The sequence below is a fragment of the Ruditapes philippinarum genome, unplaced genomic scaffold (genome assembly GCF_026571515.1).
Source record: "Ruditapes philippinarum isolate M1 unplaced genomic scaffold, ASM2657151v2 ctg4252_1_1_1_1, whole genome shotgun sequence".
In the NCBI taxonomy this organism is placed as follows: Eukaryota; Metazoa; Mollusca; class Bivalvia; order Venerida; family Veneridae; genus Ruditapes; species Ruditapes philippinarum.
In genome coordinates, this window is record NW_026858509.1 from 17,522 (window position 1) to 44,206 (window position 26,685).

At 31.4% G+C, this 26,685-nt stretch overlaps 2 protein-coding genes across 2 annotated transcripts in view; one reads left to right on the plus strand and one right to left on the minus strand.

Annotated features, from left to right (window-relative positions):
• The first annotated feature begins 9,889 nt into the window (after positions 1 to 9,889).
• On the plus strand, positions 9,890 to 21,066 carry LOC132753443 (DENN domain-containing protein 10-like). Its single transcript, XM_060743918.1, has 8 exons — positions 9,890 to 9,999; positions 13,604 to 13,800; positions 14,068 to 14,296; positions 15,751 to 15,868; positions 16,736 to 16,876; positions 18,257 to 18,324; positions 19,822 to 19,916; positions 20,243 to 21,066. Exons 1-8 carry the CDS (start codon positions 9,960 to 9,962, stop codon positions 20,402 to 20,404), a joined length of 1,050 nt encoding a protein of 349 aa, XP_060599901.1. The 5' UTR covers positions 9,890 to 9,959; the 3' UTR covers positions 20,405 to 21,066.
• Positions 21,067 to 22,504: 1,438 nt separating this feature from the next.
• The window catches only part of LOC132753444 (dynein axonemal assembly factor 9-like), a 103,626-nt gene continuing 99,445 nt past the window's right edge, over positions 22,505 to 26,685 (minus strand). The window contains exons 32-35 of the mRNA XM_060743919.1: positions 26,499 to 26,680; positions 26,050 to 26,115; positions 25,311 to 25,404; positions 22,505 to 24,339 (exon numbers count right to left, since the gene is read on the minus strand). Of these exons, the coding sequence (XP_060599902.1) occupies positions 24,230 to 24,339; positions 25,311 to 25,404; positions 26,050 to 26,115; positions 26,499 to 26,680 (452 nt within the window). The 3' untranslated portion in view covers positions 22,505 to 24,229. The remainder of the gene's footprint in view (positions 24,340 to 25,310; positions 25,405 to 26,049; positions 26,116 to 26,498; positions 26,681 to 26,685) is intronic.

A 26,685-nucleotide genomic window follows, 5' to 3' on the forward strand; every position in this document is an offset into this window, starting at 1 on the left:
ATTAAATTAAAAGTTGGGTGGATTCTGCTGATCTTGACCCAGGCATAGGGACTGTTATAAAAGAAAGAAAATAAGATATTGAAAATGAAAAGGATCACAAAAGTGTGACCTACTAAATAGGTTTTTAAAAATAAATATCCCCAACTCAAAATTGGCAAGAAGTGACCAGCAGCTTCCTCACAAGCTGGCAATAAGCAAACAAAATTCAAGCACACTGGAAAAACAATACATGTAGGCCTACATAAACATTTATGTTGAGAATATTAACAAAATTTAAGCCAAATGTGAAATAACCAACTTTAAAGATACATGTAGGTATACAGCAAACAAAAGAAAGCAGACAGGAAACTAAAAAGATGTTGACTTGCTCAAACAACTGAACATGGGACCAAAAATATACAAATTAATATTATTTTTTGTTCCAGTCTGGACTAATGGGTACAGTAAACTTTACTTGACAGCTGAAATATTCAACATCAAAACGTTACAAAACATTATATTATAATTAATACTGTATAATGTCGTTGCATTTTGTCTGAATTAAATTGTTTACTGCAACTTAAAACGCATTATGATACTTTATAGTTCAGTCTTATACATTTAATCAGCATAAGAATACTTCTACCATGAACGTGTCGTCAAAGGAAAGGGACAGGGATTCCAACGCGGCATATTACAATGTATACTTCTGAGACGAAATAGTTTTTTTTCTTATTTAGAAAGGGCAAACATGAATTCTATAGCGTTTAAATAATAGATTTAGTGCATTTTAGATACTTAAATTATCATCTGAAGAAAGTAGCGCTGAATCTAAAATTATTTGTTATAAAAACAGAAAAATGTAAACAAAAATCCATAGAAAGTCCAATTCGGCAAAATTGAAAATGTTGCACGCTCGGTTTGCAATATATAAGACCCCCTAACACCGGCTTAAACAATATCAAACATTTAAGAATAGTAATGGGGCATTTTTGAATTTAGTATCATCTACAGATTTGCTCATACAGCGGTTATCATGGAACTTTCAATGTGACACATTATAGTGCCATACCATGAAAAGCGGTATTTTGACTTCAATATAAAATACTAAAATAGTGAAAAACAGAACCCCTAAAGAAAGCCCAACTCGGCAAAATTGTTAAATGTTGCAGGCTCGGTTTGATTGAGCCTGTTCATGGACGGTAATGGAAATTGCAAGTTACCGTCTACGCCCCCTAGCACCGGCTTAAGCAGAACACTAAAATGGTGAAATTTTGAATTTAGAAACATCCGCATATGTGTTCATACGGCGGTTATCATGGAACCTTCAATGTGCCACATTAGTGTCATTCCATGAAAAGCGGCGTATGGTCCCTTAGTAAAAGAATGCGTGGCCTAAACGAGAAAACAATGGGCGGAACTAAATAAAATGGAATTTAGAAAGGGGATCCGAGGTTATGAAGCCTGCATATCACATATAAGACGTCAAAAGACAAAGTTAAAAAGCAGGCAACATATCCTAAGGGTGATTATACAGTATTCAAGTAGGAATACTGGAACCACCCACATTGAAAAAGGCCAAATACAAGAAACTAAAAACACCATGTAAAATGTATACACAACAATAATGTCGTGCTTAACGATCGTCATAACAGGGATGTGACAATAAAATAGTGAAAAACAGAACCCCTAAAAAACCAAACACGGCAAAATTGTAAACCACTATTTTTTATATATTTTTTACTTATTGCAAAAATAGCACCAGAAGCAAAATATGTTTCAGATTTTGGAAACTATAACAGGGCACTAAAATAAAAGCATTTGAAAAATGAAAATAAAAGCGTTTCTGAGACATAATGTGCCTTTTAATGGACTTCAGAAACAATTACATTTTCTTTCAACAGAAAAGGCAAATTAATATACATATGTCCATGTTTTATAATGTAGACCCGGGTACGGCACTGAACGAAAAATAATTTGTCACAAAAGTAGTATAATGAAAATAATGGTATATTAAATTTCGTACAAGATACTGAATCACTGTAAGTGTAATACAATCATGTAATTGCAAATAAAAAAGGGGGAGGGGGTCTTGCGTTTATGATCAATTAGTCCACTTTTTGGAAACTAAAATATGACATTAACAATATAAAGCTTTTCAATCATCATCAACAGTTAAAAAGCAAATAAAACGTCTATTTCTGTGTAGGTTTGATCAATAGAAGTGTTTATAACTAAAGTTAACCGACTCTGTTTAAAAATACAATACATACATACATATGTAGTTTGTTTTTTCACAGTTTGAATATCTATTGCATGTTTTGAACGACAATATTAATCAAATGCTCTTCTTACACTCCACTATGGATATATTTTAGAGGTAACATGCACACCATTTGATACCCGATAAAATCTTTTAATCGCCATGTTTATCATTAAGAGTCATTTGATTGGTTCCAAAATTGAATTTACAAAATGATATCAATATATAGAATCGCTTTTTTACCCTGAAAACTTGGATTTGAACAAGCAAGTCGCAATCATGAAACAACATATTTATCTTTCAGACTTTTCTATAAACAATATTTAATGAGTAAGTCAACATTTTTTTGTAATGTTTTATTAAATATATATTTCTATAATACATAACAAAAGAAATAATGATGTAAACCTGTTCAATGCACTCGTAGATACTTAACAGTCAAAATGAAATGACGAATTATCATAAAGAAAATGATATATTTCTGAACACAAGATATGGGCATATCAGTAAACGCACTAGCATATAGCTACGAACCATTATTATAAGATATTGCACAAAAGTGTCAGTTGGCATAACTTCCATAAAGTCTGAACATATAAACAAAGAAAAAAACTCTTTATATTTAAACTTTCAATAAAAGTGTACTCATTTAGGAAAAATAATAGGTATTCTATTTTTACTTAACGAACGAAATTTCGCTTAACAATTTGTGAAACCGATGGGGTCAAATATTTAAAACCAATATTTTCTGTTGAAATATTCTGTTACATAGAAATCTTCAGTTTATCTAACAAATGAAAATTTTAGACAAACAGATGAAACAGGCAGTCAGACATAAAACAAAACTAAGACAAATACATGCATATATACCCGTTTGACAAATAAATAAAAAAAGACTAGAAATTAACATTAATTAAATCTGATGCATAAATGTATTATAGCTGTGAAACAGACCATTCGTTATTGAAACGACATTTTTAAAAATCTCCCTTTCGATTAAATATCTTCTCATAAGGGTTATTTCTGTATAACAAGATACTGTCGTCTGTCGTAAATATATTTGGCGGGAAAGTGTGACGCCCGACTGAAGACCTAGGTAATTAAGAGAACAAAGTGCGTCATAAGCCATACTTTCAAGGTTGCTGATGGTAAAACTGAGGTCTATGTCATTTATCTCATGTTTCACTGTCCTAATTGCTGACAATATCTCCTTTATTATCTCAAATGTGATGTTTAGATTTCTGGGTAGCTGAAGAGATAAACATAAAAGTATTAAACTATAAAATGTTATTAAGTCAGAAATGAATGCATATTAATACAGACATGTTCTCCACCAGTTATGACATAGCAAAACGTTTTCTAAATGATTAGTTTGTGTGTGGTTCAAGTATAATTATATTTTATAATGAAACAGTGAAGATTCCCTACACTGATACTCATCCTTGTTTTGTTAGATTACCTTAAAAATAAGTCGTTTTTACAAGTCAAAAATGTGACATTTGAAAGGAAGACAATTGGGACTCAAATAACGTATCGTATCCAAAATAGCTTTGTGTAAATCAATGGATATTCAATTATACGGTCATAAGCATTGTTTTCATCAGAAACTTGGATAAAAGTAATGTATATGAAGGATAAAATTTGATTCGAAAGCGAAGAAGAAAACAAACATACGAACAAAGAGATGAACATCGTGAAAAAGCAATAATAATAGTTATAATGATGATGATGATGATGATAATAATAATAATAACAACAACAAACTATAGTATACCTGACCGTTTTATCTACAAATTTATGACTTAGCGAATTGAACAGTGTCATATATGTTAAGTTTGATATATAATTATTGTAGATCTTTGTTAACTAGTTTATAATTAAAAGATTAAGTTTATTATTAAAAGGCGAGGCTACACGTATGTGGTACATACATTTTCGAGAGTAATTGTAGGAATTGAAGATTGTGGTAATATTTGCCACATGCATTCAAAATCCTCAGAATATATCCTTTCATTTGACAACAAATATTGTTCATTCTCATTCTGAAATAAAGTAAAGAGGATTTATAAAAAATATAATTATCTAATTATTATCTAATTATATAATAAATTGAATACTGCTGTAAATAAACTGGATATTTCTTTAAAATAGTTCTTCTAAACCAAAGCCAATCATTTTTTTAACAGCAAACCAGTTAAACCATTTATGATTCAGTTGTGTTTACAAAATATGTGGAGTATATAGTGTTTATGAGATTTGATCAGGAGACGTCATAAATTTCATAAGAATATCGCTTCCTGGGGAAAGAATGCAAACTGGGGTCACTATCAAATAAACAAAAATGATGCTGTATGTCCTCTAACTGATGAGCCAAAATAAATCTGTTTTAATCAAAACGAAAATTCAAAATTATTATTTTAGTCGAAAGATGATTGCACTTGTAAACGAGATGTTACAGGCACCATTGATAATGTAGCTTGGACTTCGGAGTCTGCAACATTTTGAATTTTTTTTTTCTTTCGTAAAGGTTTCCATTATATTGTCTTAGTTTGTTTTAGCATTTTCACATTAAGTCTATCGTGAGCTATGCATTTTAACGATATCCTCTAATCTGTTTTAATGCAAGGACATACATTTGATATTGATAGAATATAAATATCTATGAAAAGCAATAACAAATAATTTAGATACAGCAGTAAATTGTAAGTTATACATCATTTAAAAAAAGAGAACGACTTACATAGATCTGAATGATATCTTTACTTCGCTCGCGTATAGAACGTAAGGTTCTAGATAGTGAGTGCAATGACCGTGTCTGCATATAGTTAATTGACACTACCGGATTTGTACGTAATATTCCACCACAAATCGTTCGTCGTTGATTGTTCTGTGCGTTTGACTTCATGGCCATCACAACAATAACTTGTAAAAGAACTGAAAAATTCAAAATTAGAGAATAAACTTAAACAGCATTAAAAATCAGATTTTTAATTTGAATATTGAGTAAATGCTATTACATTATGTGCACATATATAAGACATTGTACTAGGTTTAGTAATAGTCAAATAATAGTAATAAAGTATTTTCAAATATGATCGTTTTTAACCATCTGTTATAAAACATATCAGCATATATTACCGTCTAGGAAATCTTTGACTATGATATTTTATTATAGGAATTAGAGAAAATGAGGTCCGCTTAATTTTTATAAGAAACGACTTATTACATATCACCCGTTTGATACAGAACACATTTCTTTCATTACATTATCATTTGCGCTATTAGAAGAATACGTTTTAGATTATGTAATATGAGCAATTTTTTAGTTAAGACAAAATCATCAAGAAATTATGACCGATGTTGTTTATAAATGTAACACAGTTTCATCAAAATTTATCTTACTGTATAAAATCTTCATGTCTCTTATCTTGTAAATAAATTAAGTAAAAAAGTAAATATAATGATAAATATCTTATATTTTTGCTTTAAGTAAATAAATTGATTGATATTTAATAATAAGCCTAGCTTATATACCTTCTATGTATGGTTTTTCAGCATTCTCACTCTACAAGAAATATTGTGGATTTCCACCTGGGTTAGGCATTTTCGGATTCTTTTTAATTTCATATCACAAATTACATTTTCCAAACAGGAAGGAACATTTTTCATTTTCCACATAGTTCAACTGTCCATTTCGCAAATAAACAAGATTATTTAGTTTAGGCACACTTATAACAAAGTTAACACTTGTTACAAAAAAACCGACAGTTTTGAATGACATACCCTAGGACCTTAATAAGTAAACATCAATGGATTAATTAAACTCTTATTATCAAAGGTCTTTTGAAAGGCGTACCGTACCACTGTCACCATTTGTCCTAAACTGACAGCATAAAGGTTCGATAAAATCAAATAAGATTTAATAGGTTGATAGTTGAATTCCTCAAACCTTTCGTGTTTAGCAAAATATTCTTAGTCAGCTAATGATGTCAATCAAAATTTTGGATATCAGTATTTTCACGAATACGTCATGGGCCTTAGTTTGACCGTCTGTTATTTGAAGACTTTAGGAAGACTGTTTTCATTCCTTGGTCGGTCTTACTTTCTTTCTCAAAACCGAGCATGTTACACCGACAGAACGGGTAAATACATATTAAAACCGAGCATGTTACAACGAAAGATTGGGCAAAATGTTTATTTAAGCCGAACGTTTAAAACGTAAAAAGAGGCAATATGTTGATTAAAACCGAGCACATTAAAACGGAAGAAGAGACAATGTGAGCATATTACAACGAAAGAACAAACAAGATGAAAAATTAAGACCGATAATGCTTTAACGGAATAAGGGGCAATATGTAAATGAGAGATGTAAATTAAAACTTAACTTATTACAACGTAAGGAGAAGGGGGAGCAAGACGTTAATTAAAACTGTATTTGATATAAATAGCATTGTCAAAGCAGGATCGAATTGAATCATAAAAAAAGAAATCTGCAATAAATTAAGATTGCAGACAGTTTAGATCAAGTCTGTTCACTCATACAATAAGTGACATTAAGTACCAGCTGAAGATATTTGCATGAAATCATTTACTTATCTTATCTTACGCATACATTTGTGTTTTAATTATGAATTGTTCAAAAATTATCAAAATAATAAATTTAACTTTTGAATTGAAGCTATGTTATGACTTTTGCATATCTGCTTCATATGTGTACTCATCACTTTGCATATCTATCGAAATTCATATGCCGGAAGTTAATCAACATGAAAGTATTACTGACAAATGAATATATTTAAAGAATTACACATGCTAGTATCTCACCAGAAAAGATCCACGAAACGAGTCGAATTTACTATCATTTTGATATTTGACGTGTGTATTCATTTGTCAACTCTAATGACTTTAATGAATACATTTTGAATTGGATTTTACAATGAAGGTTCCCAATATGATTTAAGTTAAGAACATAATTTTGATAATTACGCTAAATTGGGGCCATAGTTATTTTGATTCAAATGACAACAAAGAAGTTCATAGATGTCATATAATTGTCGCAAATCGAAACTTTATTTTATGACTTGGCAATATTAATATAGTGGATATTCAGATTATTTTCGATTACAAATCACTTTTCAATATTTGCAACATTTGGAAATGTGAGTTTTTTGTGTTATTTTCGCGTAGTCGTAGTGACACGTTTTAACAATAATGATGATGTTTTTGTGAGTAGTGCAATTTTTTACATTTTACAAAGGCAAAGAAGGAAAATTTAAACTTGTACAAAATTTTTTGTAGGATTAAAAAATCGTAATTGAAACAAATTGATGAAAAAATGGGGTAGATACTCCTTGTTTGTAGGTCGTTTTACCCACATTCATTAATGACGTACACATACGTCATGGCATTCTAACAGTTTGCCTTTAGTATAATTCTAATATCTTTTGTGTCTTAATAAAAACTATTAACAGAGTAAAAGAAGCTTCCAGATAAAAAGAAAGCCATGTCTCAATTATTGTTTATAAGTGTTACATCGGATGATATTAAATTTCGAACTGTTGAATACTGCCTAAAGAAACATTATGGTCAGTTGGGTTTCGTCAAATACATATTTCAAAAGATAAACTATTTTGATGGAGATTGATCAATAATTGATAAATTGATAAATAGAAATGATAAGGAATAAGTTTATAAAAACTGCCTAAAATACAAGAGACTGTCATTTTTATCAACTGGACGTAACCGATACATTCTGAAGGATATTTATAGAAATTCCCATGTGTCATATGGGTTATTGGATATTCATTAAAAGTAGAATATGGAGTCGGAAACGATTGTGGCAAAATGTAAACTTCTTTTTACTTCTACCTGCACACTCAACATTTACGCTTTGATGGACATAACGTGATTTTAAGCCGGTGTAATTACCACTACTGTCCCCGAAAAGGCTCAATAAAACCAAGTCTGGTACATTTTCAATTTTGCCGTTTTAGGCGTTCTTAAGAAATTAAATTTTATCCTATTAGATTTTATTGTCACATCCGTGCTGTTAGTGTCATTTAGAGTCCATTAATGTCGCCCATACATTCAATAAAAGATGTTATATTTTTGAAGTGTCTTGAAGATCGTTCAGCACGACATTATTGTTGTGCTTGTGGTATTTTTAGTTTCAACTTTTCGGCATTTTCTAGTTGGGTGGTTCCAATATTCCTACTTGAATAATGTTGAATCACCCTTAGGATATGTTGCCTGCTTTTTAAATTTGTCTTTTGACGTCTTATCTGTGATATGCAGGCTTCATAACCTCTGATCCCCTTTCAAAATTCCATTTTAATTAGTTCCGCCCATTGTTTTCTCGTTTAGGGCACACGCTTTTTATTACTTGAGGACCATACGCCGCTTTTCATGGAATGGCACGGTAGTGTCACATTGAAGGTTCCATGATAACCGCCGTATGAACACATCTGCGGATGTTTCTAAATTCAAAATTTTACTATTTCATGTTTAAATGTTGAATTCTGCTTAAGCCGGTGCTAGGGGGCGTAGACGGTAACTTGCACTTTCCAGTACCGTCCATGAACAGGCTCAATCAAACCGAGCCTGCAACATTTTCAATTTTGTCGTGTTGGGCTTTCTTTAGGGATTCTATATTTATATATTTTTTGAATACTGTTAAAGCATGTGCTAGTGGCGTGGAAGATAGCCATTTTTGGCGTTCTTCAGAAATTCAATTTTACTCTATTTCATTGTCACATCTGTGATGTATTAAGTCCGTAAAAAGTCGCCCCTTGACCCGTTGTTTTCATGAGCAAGAAACTTTACACTCGTTGCTTAATACTGGCTGGTTCTAGAAACTGATTTAAGAGTGTTTCAATAAGCTTATAGCTATAGCTTCCAACACAATCGAAGTAAAATAAATTCGTATAAACTAATAAAAGATAATATATTTTCGAAATATTTAATACTATATAACCCGTTGATAGGGGGCGTGGACAGGAACAGGTTCAATTCAAAATGAGCCTGAAACATTTTCAATTTTGCCGTTTTGGAGTTCATAAGCGACTTTGTTTAAGTCTATTTTACAAAATATACCACCGGCATTTCAGTGAAAGATTCGTCGCTGATGTAAATACATAGAACGTCAGTGCCCATCATGGCTTTTAAACTTTGCCCATCATAGAATAACCAATATGTGATATTAGAGGGTTATTGCACTTTTTCGTGCATTTACAACTGCGTATGCACGGAAACACATTTAAGTCTATAAATATTCCGCCAAGACCTTCATGTATTATAGCCTGGCATTCGGTGTTGTTGGTTTTTTTTTTCAGACAAAACGTTAATGATCGATGCATTAAAATTTACACCAGCTGAGCTGTCTTTTAGGTGTACTGGGAGTGTGAATGGTTAGAGATAGATAGATACATTGAACGGGTGCAATTCTGTGCACTGTTCTGTACTGTATAAGTGTATATCTATATAAATATAAAAGGAATACATTCCGACGCTTGTGAATTGGCGTCAAATTCGTTTATTTTTAAACGTTTACTCAGGTACTGTATCGGTATATTGTAAAGTATCTTGATTAAATAAATGCGTTAATTGACGGCATATGCAATGGATATGACTAAAAGACCAAGTCTGGCATTTTTCGGGAAAATAAATTGATTTTCCCGGGCTTAATACTTCGTTCACCGGAAGCTGCAAAGTATTTAAAATGGCAGCCCTCTGTGATTTGGTGTCTGCAGGATTGATAGGTTACCAAATAACTTCTTTAATACATTATGATTTAAATAGTTACTTCGCAGTTAAATTGTAATTTAAATTCTTTACTGAAATCACTAAAAATGAAAATAAATACCTTTTTTATATTCGAGTAAAACAGTGACTTCCGGTATGTTTATACTCCCATTTTACAAGTTACATTTAATCGGATAGTCAATTTTCTGGATACTTAACGGATCAATGACAATAATTATACTAATTAATTAACTTAATTATCAAGAATTTTTTGTTTGTATGATAGATTCTTGCCAAAACAGTTCTGTAACAGACAGACACACGAAATTTATTCTTCATAACTTATTTTTTGTAAACCTGAAAAATCTTCTGCCATGATTTAAACCTAGACTTATTGATAATAAGGTGGACATTTAATCACATCGTAAAAGAGTAAACTCAAAGCAAGGCTGTTAAAACAGGCCTTTACCTATAAGCACTACAAATCTCTGGGGAATAACACCAATGATGTACATAACAGAATTACATATTTCTCTTTTTCTAGTATCATTTGTTTTGGAAAAGTTGTTATGGTTAGGTGGTTTCCTGCTTAAATTTGTTAACTGCATGATGGAACAGGAAACCAGTCCAGGTTTCCGCTGCAATCGTGACATCTGTCATACTGCGGAATCAGACGAAGTAATATTACGGAAATCTAAGCTATTTTTAGTTACTTCGGTAATCCCAGTTTGTTTCTATAAATAGGATTTCTATTTTAACTTGATTTATTGGTTTAAAGCGTAAGCAGAAGGAAGAAATAAATTATAAACGAAAATGATCCGTCTCAATTTGTTTTTAAGATGCAAAAGTTAGTTTCTTTTATGATTGATTTTTGTCTTTCTTAGTTTTATACAACAGAGATATTTTAGTTGTAACATAGTTGATACATGCATATTAATTGGTACCACGAAACAAAGTCTTTTAGTGCATTTACTTGACTATAAAGCTGCTATTTTAATGAAATTAGCAACTACCAAAACGAATGACTCTTTCTGCGAAAAAAAGTGGCACACTTGTTTCCCTTCAGTATGATAGATAGATACTTTTATTTCCTCCACGTGGGAGAGCCAATGTTAGAATTTTTACGATTGATTATTTTCTTTATTAGTTTTATATAAAAGAGAATAGATTTCAAATCGTTTTTGACAAAAAAATATTTGTTTTTACAAAAAAAGTTGTTACTGTTATCGTCAGCATGTTCTGGTTCAGTTATAATCAGTGGACTTCTGGTCCTTCTTTTGTCCAAATTTGCATGCATAACACTGGTGGCACAAATGGGCACAGGTGCTTATCCAGTTACCCTACCTACCCCTTTAAAAGTGGTTTTTTTTTTTCAAAAAAAAAAACAAACTTAATAAACCCTTTATTATATACAAATAATTAAAAAAATAGTAATAAATTGACCTCTCTATACCTGTAAAATCATAGGTACCTTGTTTTTTTCTGGTATATAAGGTCAATTTTTTTTTTTTTTTATATAATTTAAATTATTTCTTTATCATAAAGAGTTGATTTAGGAGTTTTTGGTTTTTTTTAATCATTTTTAAAGGGATTGGATGATGGCTCAACTGGGCAAGCCTTTCCTTTTAAAAGGAAACTTTATTTACCCTCAAATTAAAAAAAATACTTTGTTTGAAAATTATCAATATTCCTTTAATATCTATTGCAAATTTTTCAAAAAATAAATTGGTTTTAAACAATCTTAGTGGCATCTTCCACTATAAATAGAGATATTTTCTGCGTAACCTTGTGTATTTACTTTATTTTTGTATGGAATTATTCATACAATTATACAGTATTATTTTATTTTCTTACAAAGAAATAGCTGTTTTATTTAACTTTAATTGAAAAAAATATGAAGTTCATTATTACACTCTATTGTGTGCTGGAAAATGGCTTTTAGCTAGGTTTTCGAATTCATGAATTTGATTCGCAGATATTTTTATTACAGTCTGATGGAGTAAATGTCCGAAACGGCAAAAATATATGTTAAAATTAAATAAAACCCGAATTAATGGGAATTTTGCAACAGCATTTTTGATAATTTAAACTTTGTGGGCAAGGATATTTCAAGCTCAATGAATTTAGATTTGTCTTTCAGTTGTACGGACATTTTTCAGCGAACTGGTCAAATTTTTAGAACATATTCTGATCAAGTTGTACATTTCAAACAAATCTGATATAAATACGGTGTACGAGGTAAACATCCGGTTATAGTGTAGTAAACAGAGGAATGGTTAAAATTCTTTGTGAAATATCTGTAAAAGGGCCATTTGGGTAATTCCTTGTAGATCTACATCAATTTTCATTTTTAGCTCGACTATTCGATAAGAATATATAGAGCTATTGTAGTCACCCGAGCTTCGGTGTCGGCGTCGGCATAAACACTTATGTTAAAGTTTTTGTAATACCTCAAATATGTCCATTGACGTATGGCTTTGAAACTTTGCATACTTGTTCATCATCATGAACTTAACCTGTAGACAGAAGGAGGTAACTGTATCAAGCATTTTGACTGAATTATGCCCCTTTTTAGCTCGACTATTCGATAAGAATAAGTAGAGCTATTGTAGTCACCCGAGCGTCGGCGTCGGCGTAACCACTTATGTTAAAGTTTTTGTAATAGTTCAAATATTTTCAAAGTCCATAGACATATGGCTTTGAAACTTTGCACACTTGTTCACCATCATGACCCCAACCTGTAAACAGGAGGAGGTAACTGTATCAAGCATTTTTTTACTATCAAGCACTAAGAATAGTCGAGCGTTGCTGTCCTACCGACAGCTCTTGTTTGACTTAGAATTTACATTAAAGTTTTTGTAATATCTCAAATATTTTCAAAGTCCATTGACATATGGCTTTGAAACTTTGCACACTTGTTAACCATCATTAACCCAACCTGTAGACAGGAGGAGGTATTTCTATGAAGCATTTTGACAGAATAATGCCCCTCTTTCAACTTAGAATTTACATTTAAGTTTTTGTAACACCTCAAATATTTTCAAAGTCCATTGACATATGGCTTTGAAACTTTGCACACTTGTTAACCATCATTAACCCAACCTGTAGACAGGAGGAGGTAACTCTATGAAGCATTTTGACAGAATAATGCCCCTTTTTCAACTTAGAATTTACATTTAGGGTTTGCATACCACCTCAGATAATGTCATATTTTCATATTCTATTGACATCTGGATTTGAAACAAGTTGAAATTTTATACTCTTCTTTGAGATCATAATAGGACTATCGTCAAGGCCTATAACTGTAACATGGATTTAAAGAAAAATTTTGATTTTGCCCTTTTGTTCACTTAGAAAATTTTACATTATCAAGGCTCTTTACTATCAAGCACTAAGAATATTCGAGCGTTGCTGTCCTACCGACAGCTCTTATAAAGAAAAAAATTTACAATTTTGACATTTTTTTCACAATTGTCACAGTACTGGACCCATTCACAATTTAACGGAAAAAATCGCTGATACGATCTTTTGAAAAGGATGAAATAAATTGCTGTATTTTTGTGAACCACAACCTCTTTCTTCATTCAAATCACTGTTAACCTGGTATTTGACTAATTACAGAGAAGGATACAAATAATGATGTTCTGTGGACCTGGTCATATCCCATGGTAACTGAAGCACAAAGAGCCTTGTTCACAAGAAAATGTTGTCTTAGTCAAAGTAGTGAACACATTGTAGATTTTCTATATAGCCAGCTTGGGAGGCAATGGTATTATATATATACTCACAAAGTTGAAGACAGGGACAACTTGCCAAAGGTAATGAAATCAATGCTTAATCATAATAAGCTTTTCAGAAAGAACTCCATAATATATAAGGTCACAAAATTAAATCACCACTCACAGTTACTTAGTTTTTGTTTAATTTTTTTTTTTTGTAAATTAAGTCATAACCAGGTCCCGGGTGTAATTTTTATCACAATATAAAATTGCTAACTGAGTAACTCATTATGCTTTAGAAATTAGATAGTTTCTAGATATATTAGACTTCAACTCTGTTTTGAACTTTAAATTATTTTATTTTAGGTAACCGCATTTTCTGTTATTCTACTATCGAAAGACTTCAATCCAGAAAAGTATGAAGCCCTGTGCCAAATTCTGTGTCAGCGTTATTGTAAAACAGGATCTCCGACCTCTATACTAGAAGTCTATCTTGCTGTTGTTACTAAAGGAAAATGCAACAGTGAGGAAAATGGAAAATTTTCAACACAGGATTATCAGATAAAGCATGCCTATGCTAATTCCAACTTAGCAGGTTAGTTATTTTATAGTGAGATGGTCAACAAATGCACAATTTTCATGGTCTCATTACTTATTTTGTAGAGGCGGGCCGGGTGGTTAAGGTTGTTAACTTCAAACCACTTGCCCCTCACTGCTGTGGGTTCAAATCCGACAAGGTCTTTGGATTCTTTCATGTGAGGAAGCTATCCAGCTAGCTTACGGAATGTCGCTGGTTCTACTCTGGAGCCCGTTTGTGCCTGAAATAATACATGAAAGGGCACCTAAGTTCTTCCTCTACCAGTAAAGGTGGAACATTGCCATATGACCTATACTGTGTCAGTGTGATGTAAAACCCAATCAAACAAACTTATTGTGTACATGTAAAGGGGTTATTGATTATAATTACATGCATTATGATATTATGTCACAAGAACAATAAGTTCTTAGTGACCAGAATAGGATTCTAATGTTTAGTTATTAGTCTACATTGAATTTTTTACTTTTTATACAAAATATACATGTATTTTAGTTTGATTGTGTTGAAAGCTGTTGGCTTATAGACACACTATCCAATCCATTCTTTGAACCAACCAGTACTGAGCTATGAGTGAAAAGTTTATTGCTTAAGGAAACAAGGGCTTGCCCCTGACGGGGTTCGAACCCACACAGCCAGCCACCCTTATATTACTAGTCGACCACAATGCCACTTGGTTTTTGTTTCAATATGCCAATGTCACTTTATTGGAATTATTGATAATATTTTCTACTAAATTATGTAGAGTACTACTTCAACTAGACCTTGCATGTATCTAACAATAATGATTACGTTTTCTTGTCACAGCATATCAATTAAATGGATAAATCTGAAAAAAAATCAATATAAATGGTAATATAGGATGAAGAGACATGCATTTTTTAAACAAAAGTTCTTCAAATTGACAATTAGTGTTAGTAAGTGTTCTTAACTGTGTTATTTTGTATCCTTGACAGTCTTATTTAGTGTTCTTGACTGTGTTATGAAGTGTTCAACTTCTTGACTGAGTTATGAAGTGCTCTTGACTGTGTTTTTCAGTGTTCTTGACTGTCTTATTAAATGTTCTTATATGTGTTATTAGTGAAGTTTTCTTGATTCTTTTATTAAGTGTTCTTAACTGTGTAATTAAGTGTCCTTGACTGTGATATATATGAAGATTTCTTGACTTTGTTATGAAGTGTTTTTCACTGTGATATAAAAAATTCTTGATTCTTTTATGAAGTGTTCTTGACTGTGTAATTAGGTGTTATTGACTGTGTTATGAATTGCTCTTGACTGTGTAATTAAGTGTTTTTTTACTGTGTAATAAAGTGTTATTGACTGTGTAATTAAGTGTTGTTGACTGTGTTATGAAGTGTTCTTGACTTTGTAATTAAGTGTTTTTGACTGTGTTCTGAAGTGTTCTTGACTGTGTAACTAAGTGTTATTGACTGAAGTTGTTATGATTATTTCAGGTGTGATTGAGATGTTTGGTGTGGAGACTATACTGATATATACAGCATTGTTACTCAAGAAGAGAATTGCTGTATATTTCCCTCCCCATTCTATAAAAGACTTATTGCAGTTTACAAGGTAAGGACAGCAAGACAGTCATTTAAAATGTAAATAAGAGTAAGTTATCAGAAGAGATTAACATTGGATTATTATTAAAGGCTTATTTTACCTCAGAAAGAAATAATGTATTCCTTCTTTAGAAATGGTAGAAATGGCTTTAGAGATTGTTAAATGTTTATCACTTGAGGAAAGGAGCACAAAGCAGGCTTTTTTCACAGGTTGGGGAAGCAGCCCTACCCTTAATTTTGGGGGAAAATTTACACGGTATATTGGCAAAAGGGGAAGAATAAACTTTATGTAAATTCAATTTTGGGGGAAATTGCATGGTTTTAAACAATTTTTCTTTGGGGAAGCAGCCCTATAACGGCCCCTACTATAGAAGGGAAAAGGCCGTTAGAAGTGAAATTATTTGTTATAAAAGTAGCAACATTTGAAGAAAGTAGTATTTTGATGAAGACAGTAGTATTTTGATTTCCATACAAAATACTAAACCACTATAACTATACTAAATGCCAAAGGTAACAGAGGCTAAAGATGGTTCAGCTAATTGGCCAATTAGTAACTTTTTGGCGACTATAACAGGACACCAAAAATAAAAAAGTTTTGAGAAATGAAAATAGAAGTATTTCTTATGCATAATGGGTCGTTAAATTATTTTTATTGTTAAAAAGTAAATGTTTTCTTTGACATAATTTGAGACAAAATACAATAATTTTGGTATATCTCTATAATATTAATAAACATTTGATGAAGCCACTCTTCACAAATAAAATAATAGTTAATAAAGTGAATGTCAAATTTGGTCAGAATTTCAAAATTTTCGAGAAAAAAACAACAACAAAAAAAACCCACAGAATATATGTTTTATATGATATATGTTTTAAGATCATTACCAGCATTTATATGGCACCGTCAGAATTGGAACATTGTTCATCCGTATGTGGAGCTGATAGAGGAGGAGATAGATCAGCTGAAGACAAATACACATTATGTTGCTGGATTCACAGATGCTACTATAGAGTCCAGGTATACACTTGATGGTTTAATTTTTGAGAGATTTATCACTAAATTTGCTAATTTAGGAAGTAAAATAGAGTCCCGATTTAGACTCAGTGGTTTGATTTTGGAAAGATTTATTACTAAATTTGCTGATTTAGGAAGTAAAATAGAGTTCAGGTATAGACTCAGTGGTTTGATTTTGGAAAGATTTATTACTAAATTTGCTGATTTAGGAAGTAAAATAGAGTTCAGGTATAGACTCAGTGGTTTGATTTTGGAAAGATTTATTACTAAATTTGCTGATTTAGGAAGTAAAATAGAGTTCAGGTATAGACTCAGTGGTTTGATTTTGGAAAGATTTATTACTAAATCACTAATTTGGGAAGTAAAAAAGCTGGTGCAAGTTCAAATATTTTGGGAAAACTGCGTGATTTTGAAGAAAATTTCCCAGCGAGAAGAGACCTTTCATATAAAGTTAAAAATCACAGAGACTTTTAAACTTAAGATAATTTACAGTGATAAAGGTCTATGGCTTTTAATTTATACTTACCACTAGTTCTGTAGGATTGAATTTTGACAGAGATAAGTATTTGTTTTTAATAAAAAGAGGCTAATAAATGTCTTGTTCTTCATGTTACCAAAGTTTTTAAGATAAGAAAAAGGTATGGTCTAAGGGAGACAACCTTAGATTGATAAAGAAGTCATTTTAATCTTCTGATGTACCAAGATTTCAAATTTTAATTGCAATTGGCTGTATTCCAGGAATTGGTGATTACTGAAGCGACCTTGATATTGATGTAAAATCATATTGTTTCATACAATGTATTTATGTAATTTCATTATTTATGTTCATAATTTTTTTTCCTTATGTGATAAAATTTTAAACTTCATACATGTATTTCACTTTTCCAATGTGAAAATATTCATATTTCACTTTCCATATTAGACAGCTTATGAAATGTCATATTTCACTTTCCCTATGCTACAGTATTCATATTTCACTTTCCCTATGAGATAGCTTATGAAATGTCATATTTCACTTTACATATGCAACATTATTCATGTTTCACATTCACTTTATGATGGTATCTGAAATGTCATATAATGATATTTCACTTTGACAATATGACAGTTTGGATAATTATATATCTCACTTTATGGAAGTGACAATATAAGACATTGAGTAAATAATTTTCCTTGTGGGACGATACTGAAAATATTATATTTTACAAATCCTTAACAAATAAATTTGATATTAAAGAATAAACAGAAAATAATGAAGTAATTGTATGTTAAGGAAAGTAATGTTACACAACTGAAATTGAGTGTTAAAATGTTGAATGATGTTAAACTTGATATAAATATTCTTTGGAAGTTCAGACATTAAGATATAAACTGATATTTCAGGAGTGATCTGTATGACGTGTTTGTCAATGGTACCGCAGGACAAATCAGCGTAGCTCCTCATGCTAAAGGTATTCATACTTTATGTCATAATCACAAATCTATTTTTAGCATCATCACTTACAGTATTTTGGAAAATCGATCATTTCAATGGTTTCTGTGAGCTATTCAACTTTTGTTAGTTTTTATGGTACTAAGTTTAGTAAAGCAATGTGAAATTATCGTAAATCAGCTTAAAATTGAGTTTTTTACATTATTTGAATAAAAATCCTGGTAATGATTTTAAATGCTTGTTATTAGCTCACCAGAACCAAAGGTTCAGGGTGAGCTATTAGTATCAAAGGGGGATGCTCTGGCATCCGTCGTCATGCGTCAACAGTCGTCTTCTTCTCTGAAACTGCACGACAGATTTACTTCAAATTTGGTCTGTAGCATCCTTATGACAGCCACACTTGAATTTGCTCATGTCATTTCAATTGCTCCTTTTTAGGGGTCAACAGAGGCTGAGAGCTAAAAATAGAAAAAAATCTTAAACATCTACTACAGAACTAATGGATGGATGATCACCAAACTTTGTCTGTAGCATTCTTGGGTAGTGTTTTATCAATTTTGCTCATATTAAACTGATTGGCCCCTTTTAGGGGTCTCTATGGCTAAAAATAGAAAAACCTTTAAACATCTTCTACAGAACTAATTGATAGATGATCACGAAACTTTGTCTGTAGCATTCTTAGGTACTCTTTATCAAGTGTGCTCATATGAATTTGATTAGCCCGCTAAAGCTAAAAATACCTTTAAATGTCTATTTCTACAGAACTAATTGATGGATGATCACCAAACTTTGTCTGTAGCATTCTTGGGTTTTTTGCTTATTTTAATTTGATTGGCCCCTTTTAGGGCCGCTAAAGCTTAAAATAGAAATACCTTTAAACGTCTATTTCTACAGAACTAATTGATTGATGATCACCAAACTTTGTCTGTAGCATTCTTAGGTACTCTTTATCAAGTTTGCTCATACTAATTTGATTAGCCCCTTTTAGGGGCCACTAAAGCCAAAAATAGAAATACCTTTGAACATCATTTTCTCCTGAAATAATTGAAAGATGATCACCAAACTTTGTCTGTAGCATTCTTAGGTACTCTTTATCAAGTTTGCTCATATTAATTTGATTGGCCCCATTTAAGCTAAAGCTTAAATGCCCCAGGTCATGGCATTTCTTCAAATTATTGTTTAAACATATTCTATGCTCAAATTTAATATTAGAAAATATTGACAATGGATAATTTCCAACACTGAAAAGCAGTTGTTTCTGGTGAGCAACTCAGGGCCATCATGGCCCTCTTGTTAATATTCACTGTTTGTATAATATGACAATGTTAGCTCATTGACAGAGGCCAAATGGATATATTAATTTCCGATTTTTAGACATCCTTAATCATTTGTAATTATTATCACATTTTGATATGAAAAAGATATAAAATAGGGAAAAAGAGTAGGAAATAGAAAATATTCAATTTGTGTTTTAATATTAAGCTTGTTTTACTAAGTTTATTGTGAATGTTTTCAGATGCTCTTGCAATGGGAAAATTACATAAAGACATAGCCATGTTTATGGTGAAATTGATCGAAGACACAGATATAAATCAACAGCAAGTTATTAAGGTATAGAAATTATGTCAGTTTTTTTGATGCCATTTAAGTAAATCAAATAAAAGAAAAAAACTTTCAAAAAAACTTGTGTCAAGATATCCATTTCTTGAATGGTGATTCATAGAAATTATAATAAAATGTGATTTGGAAATCCTACAAATTAGGTTTAATTGTTTTAAGCGCATAAAACTCCCTTGTATATCGAAAACAATCTTCTGCAGCATTTTATTCGAACATTTATAAGTCTATTTAATGTATTTAGCATGGTTTTTGGTTTATTAATCAAAATGATGACTAAGATTTTTGATGAGATATATTTTAAATTGGCTGGTTTTCAGGATGTGGCCACTAAAACCAAAGAATTATTGAACAATTTGAAATCACTAGCTGGAGAAGATGGCACTATAGCGCTGGAAAGTTTAAAGGAGAGAAAAATGCCACCAGCAACTGAAAACTTCTTGTTTAATCTCGCTGCCTGCGAGGGACTCGTTCAGATGTGATTACATTCCATTAATGAAAATTCTTATGTATTTACTATGCATTAATGCTATTTTTTTAAAAAGAACAATATTTGATTCATTTCTAAAAAGCAAAATTCTATATTTGATTCAGTTATTGACTGATTTTTTTAATGTAATTGATCAAAAATGACATTTTTTTTACAATTCTTGAGAAAAGATATTCTACTGTTTAGTCCACTAGTGACACAAAAGCTCTGAATAAGTGTGACTTCCTTTTCCAGTGTTGACAATGTTAATAAAATAAAACAACATTTGTATAATTACTATAAAAAAGAGTGTGGCTGCATGACCAAGTGGTTAACACGTCAGGATAGTAATATAAGGATTGCTGGCTGTGTGCGTTTAAACCCCGTCAGGGGCAAGCTGTTGTTTCCTTGAGCAAGAAACTTTACATTCACTGCTTAGTACTGGTTAGTTTTAGGAACGGATTTAGAGTGTTTCAATAAGCTTATAGCTTTCAATATACTGTAATTAAACTGAAATAAATTTGTATAAGGTAAAAAGAGAACTTAATCTTGTTATATGTTTTATTGCAATTATTATGTATTCTGCTGTTGATTTAGTGCAATATTGTTATATCATGACATTCCTTGTAATGTAATGACTATATTATAATGTATAATAAATTATTTATAATTCAATTTTAGTATGTCTATTGTTTACCATTTTACATTGTAAAAAAAACACCCAAGGGCAACTTTTTTAGCCCGCCGAGAGTGAAAATTATTGTTCAAAGGAAAAAACCAGTTGCTCACAACACCTTAGAGTTCAACATTTGTGACAAGTAATTTGGTAATCATAAATTTTGGCTATGTAACATGAACAAGCAAAAGAAAGCACTCATTTTTCACCATTGACCCTTAAGAATAACCTTGGGAGTTACATTTCTGGTTGTTGCTGGCAACACTCTTTCTCATCTAGTTTTGACATATTTACCAGGTAGTTTGAGAATTTATAGATCTATTGTTATTTTATAGCCCAGACATAATCAGACAGACACACCAAACCAAAATTGTGTCATCCTATTGTTTCAGTCAATAAAAGTTGTTTACCTCGCCACACTACATGACTACAAGAATAAGTTTTGGTTTCAACCCAACTTTTCATCATTAAGGCTGTCAATACGCATACCAAAAGTTTAAAGCAAAGAAATGATGGAGAGCATTCACAAGGTTGCTGGTTCATTCCCTGTAGGGGTTATACCTAAAGCAAATTTATTTTTGCCCTTTCTTGAATGCCAGTACTTGTTGAAAGATATTGCTTTACAGTTCTGACACAATCTGAGTATTTGCTTTGGTGTGGTTTATAATTGTCTCATGCCAGCTTTACTGATGGAGGAAGACCTCTGGCATTATTATTTCAGGCACTGGAGGGCAACTGAGTTAAACCATTGACCTTACACAAGCTAGGATTCAAACCTACAGCAATGAGGAGCAAAGAATTTGAAGTTAGCAATCATAACCACTCTACAACAGGGGTCTAGTTTAAATCAATGTCAAGATATACAGGACATAGAAAAAAATAAAGATTTATACAGATGAAGCAAAACATTTTAATACTGAGCAACTTTTAAACACTAATACAAATAAATATAGTCAAAACAATGAGAAATCATTATAAATTATGCACATATAAAGAAGCACTTCTAATAACAACATATACGGAAAAAAAAACATTTCATCTTTCTTGAACTTGTACATTAAAAAAAGTTAACTTTGAACAAGTTATTTATAGTAAATAAATAGCATTAATAATTTATTGTATAGAATCAATTAACTAAAATTCTATAAAATATTAGAAGAAAAAGAAAATAATTTATGATTACATTCAAAGTATTTTCTGTATTTGTGATAAAAATACAATACATATTTTGTGATATTTCAAGCCACTTTTAACAATTCATACTATGAGCTTTGAATGGAAGAAAATGGGAAGCATTAAAATGGCCTGGTGGTAATTTAAACTATGACATCAACAGAAAAGAGCACTGCATGCAGTCTTGACACTTGTCTGTTAAAAATTTCAAATTAAAAAGGGGCATGACTTCAAAAATAGTGTTTCCATAATAATTTAATCATGCCCCTTGTCTTACAACTGCATCTTGTCACGATAAGCAACTATTCTGAAGTTTCATGTTGACAACTTTTTAAAAGGGTTTGGAGTTTTTTTTGCACAATGACGCTTGTTCTGTAATTATTAATTACGGTAATGTGTTTCTGAAAAATAATCACAAAAAGATACAAGTTTATAAATTTGGTGGACACATCTATATAATGGCTGATCAGTTAGTTGTCTGATTATTTGATCCTAATCCAATTGAATTTATATTATCATAACTGGTATGACACCAGCACTGTCTTAGAAGCTTATTTCCTAAGCTAAAACATGTACCTTGCTACTTAATCTATTTATAATAAATGTTTGAATGGAGAAAAACATAAGTTCGTCCCATGTCCTAAAAGGTACAGTGTATTCACTTAAATTCGTGAGCATGAAATGTTGTGGATTTGTCAAAAAAGATGTTTTTGTGTATTCTTAAATTTGTGGATTGTGGAAAAAAGTAATGCTAATAACATAATAAAAGTTATTGTACAGCAGATGAAATAAGATTTTGTTGATTCTAAAATTCGTCGATTGACCTATCCACGAAAACCATGAAAATTTGTGCCATAATAATGATTATGCAGTATGTATACTATACATATATTTGTTGTTGTTAAAATTTACCCAGCTTTGAGATCATATAGAGAAGATCAAATTCATAAAATATGCAAATTATACAATACAATACATAATACAATTTAAATAATTTCATTCAAATGGATGGAATCTTTTTTTCAATATCACAGCAAAATATATATCTATGGAATGTATAATCCTGAACTGGTACCATTTAAAGCTAGAGTACAATACAATATAAATATGGCATTATATAAACCCACAAGAATGTTAACTATCAGTTAACAATTTGGTGCATTTATCTCCACCTTGGTTATTAATGATTTTATGATGAATATACAGTGAATCGCATGAAAAGTTGGACATACAAACAACAAGATATTTGGTAACTAACAGACTGAACACATGTAACAGAACAATAAAAGCTGGTCTTAAAACATTTATAATTATGACAATGTTTACTTCAATGTTAATGTAAATTAACCTTGTAATTATGTAATTTTCTGTAAATGTTTGGTTAATTTTACAAAATTTCTTGATCTTTTAACAGCATTTTGTAAACTGCATTATAATCACTTATTTTATTTTGAGATTGCTACTATTAATTTGCAGATCTATATGGGATATTTCCCATGTTAATGTAAATTATTCCTTATTTGAGCAGATCTATAGAGGGATTATTCCATTCATCCTACTTAATTTCACATCTTATTTTGAAAATCATTTCATCAATAAGTGAATAACTATGTGGGATATTTCCTAAAATATTTTTAGATCACATTCCTCCATTAAAGGCAGATCAATGTTGGGTTAATATCATGTCATTTCAGATCAAAATTTGAAACTACTGCCTGATACTGTAGTACAATATAGGTATTATTGCCATCATATTAAAACATAGAAATAGCAAAAGGATTATTCCAACTTTACTGCTTCATTTTGTATGACTACCACATATTAAATCTGTGACGAAAAAAGTAAAATTACTTCCACCATCAAATGGTTCACAACCTGAATTAATATGCACTGGTCATAACTGAAGATAATACTTTGAATATTTTCTTCTTCCCCACCTCCACTCTCAGGAATATATATGTAAAAGAATTATACATGTATTTTAATTGTTCAACTAAACAAATCTCTATAGCTTTCAATCATTTCCTCCACTTTTTTGTTGTATTCAGTGACAGCAGCATTCTGTTGAGCTAGGTAATCATTGACAAACTCCTCCAAACCTGTAAAATACTTGGTTAAAGATTGTAATACTTAGTATTGTATACACAGTCAATATATATTAGAAAGAATGTCAGCCAATAAAAATGTGAGAAATTATGAAAGTAGTGTTATGCCTATTCTAGACCTCTAACTCTGGTCACTGCTGAAACATGCATGTTGCCAAGAAAGGGGCCCAGCAGGTAAAAGTCATGTAATTTCCTGATGAAACATGCATGTTGCCAAGAAAGGAGCCCAGCAGGTAAAAGTCATGTAATTTCCTGCTGAAACATGCATGTTGCCAAGAAAGGAGCCCAGTAGGTAAAAGTCATGTAATTTCCTGATGAAACAAGCATGTTGCCAAGAAAGGAGCCCAGCATGTAAAAGTCATGTATTTTCCTGCTGAAACATGCATGTTGCCAAGAAAAGAGCCCAGTAGGTGAAAGTCATGTAATTTCCTGCTGAAACATGCATGTTGCCAAGAAAGAGGCCCAGCAGGTGAAACATGCATGTTGCCAAGAAAGGGGCCCAGTAGGTGAAAGTCATGTAATTTCCTGCTGAAACATGCATGTTGCCAAGAAAGGGGCCCAGCAGGTAAAAGTCATGTAATTTCCTGCTGAAACATGCATGTTGCCAAGAAAGGAGCCCAGCATGTGAAAGTCATGTAATTTCCTGCTGAAACATGCATGTTGCCAAGAAAGGGGCCCAGCAGGTGAAAGTCATGTAATTTTAAGTGCCACAAATGATAGATTGTCCTATTGCGAGTTAAACTTTAATTGGTTGGTCTGATAGAGAATTGCGTTGTTGAAAGAAATGCCTTAAATGCATGTGTTATCTACTAACGAACAAAATATAATACTATGGCAAGCAAATGACGGCACAAACTATGGTTTAATCAGCACAGATACTCGGACTGGCCTCAGCTGCCTGTATAAATAAACTAAATGAAAATAAATAGACCTCAAATTATCATGATTAGGTAAGTAAAGGATACTTGGGTGTTGATCTTGTTTTGAGCCATCAAAGCTGACATACTGGGTACCATTATAGAACCAACCTTCCGGAAGTGGGTCCAGATGATGTTCCTTCTGCAAAAACAATAAAATTATTATTTATAGCCTTGACATTAATGAGATTTATTTTTTCAATGCAGTTATAGAAATATCTGAACCTGATAGCTTCGGCATGTAAAATTTTAGCCAGTGGGTTTATGTTTGAAAGTAGTAATTCAGTAGAAAGCTTTGTTAGAGCTATGGGTCTTAGACAGCAATCAACAAGAATGACATCAAGGACATGTTTGAAGTATGACATAAACTCTTTCAGAGGCTGTATAATTTTAGCAAACCAGGACTTCTATGTTCAAAAAGAGTTATAATTCAGTCAAAATATAGGATATAGTTATTGATCTTTGACAATGACCTAAAATTGATGATTTTAATATATGCATAACCATGATGTTTCACATGGGTTTTTTTCAGTTACTTATGATTATGAAATTATATGCTAAATCTTAATCATGTACCAACACTGACATCAGGGTAGGATAGCTCTACTTTTCTTCTGACCATTATGACAAAATTGAAAAAAATAAAACATCTGCATTACAATATTCTTATCCATGGTAGTTTTCTTTAATTCAATTCAATATTTTATTTAGCATATGAACATATTTACAATAATCTTTATCCACATTTATAACATGTAATTAGTTTTCATTAACAGTTAAAACTTACATGTATTTTGTTTTTCACATCACTAGTAATATCTTTCCTTGACATCAAATTTTTCTTTTCAGGTTTCTGAAAAAGCATAAATTTATAAGTGAATTATACTGGTCTGTGTAAGTGACAAAATCAGTTCTAAATACATATCTATTGAGCCTAATTTTTAAACTTGAAGCTTCTGTGCCTTTTATTTATGAGATTTCAATATCAAATTCTAAAACTGAAAAGGCACCCACAAAACTGCCACATTTCTTAATGATAGATGGCATCCTCAAATCCACAAATCATTACATTAAATTAAATCATTAAGTTATGAGAGACAACTAACCTTTAAAATATTTCTATATCTTTAGATACCTTTCATAATTATACAAGTCCTTTCAAGTTATGTTTATGCAAGCTTTGCATTTTCAGAGTGTTCCTAACAATATAATAATTGTGAATTATTGTTAACAAACCTTTGGTGCACACTCTCTCAACCAGTCCTTTAGTTTTGCCAGAGTCAGATCAGAGCCTGTGAACACCATAAAGTTTCCTGGATTTTGAGCCCTATCTTTGGTGGTTTCATTATATGGTCTTATAGATAAAACTCCACTCATTGTTGTGTAGTGAATTTCCATGCTTTCCTCTGACTTGGCACCTAAA

Coding starts and splice junctions, on each gene's coding strand:
- LOC132753443 (XM_060743918.1), top strand. CDS start 9,960: ATGGCAGCCCTCTGTGATTTGGTGTCTGCAGGATTGATAG. Junction 16,877..18,256: donor GATGCTACTATAGAGTCCAG/GTATACACTTGA, acceptor CTGATATTTCAG/GAGTGATCTGTATGACGTGT. Junction 19,917..20,242: donor ATCAACAGCAAGTTATTAAG/GTATAGAAATTA, acceptor GCTGGTTTTCAG/GATGTGGCCACTAAAACCAA.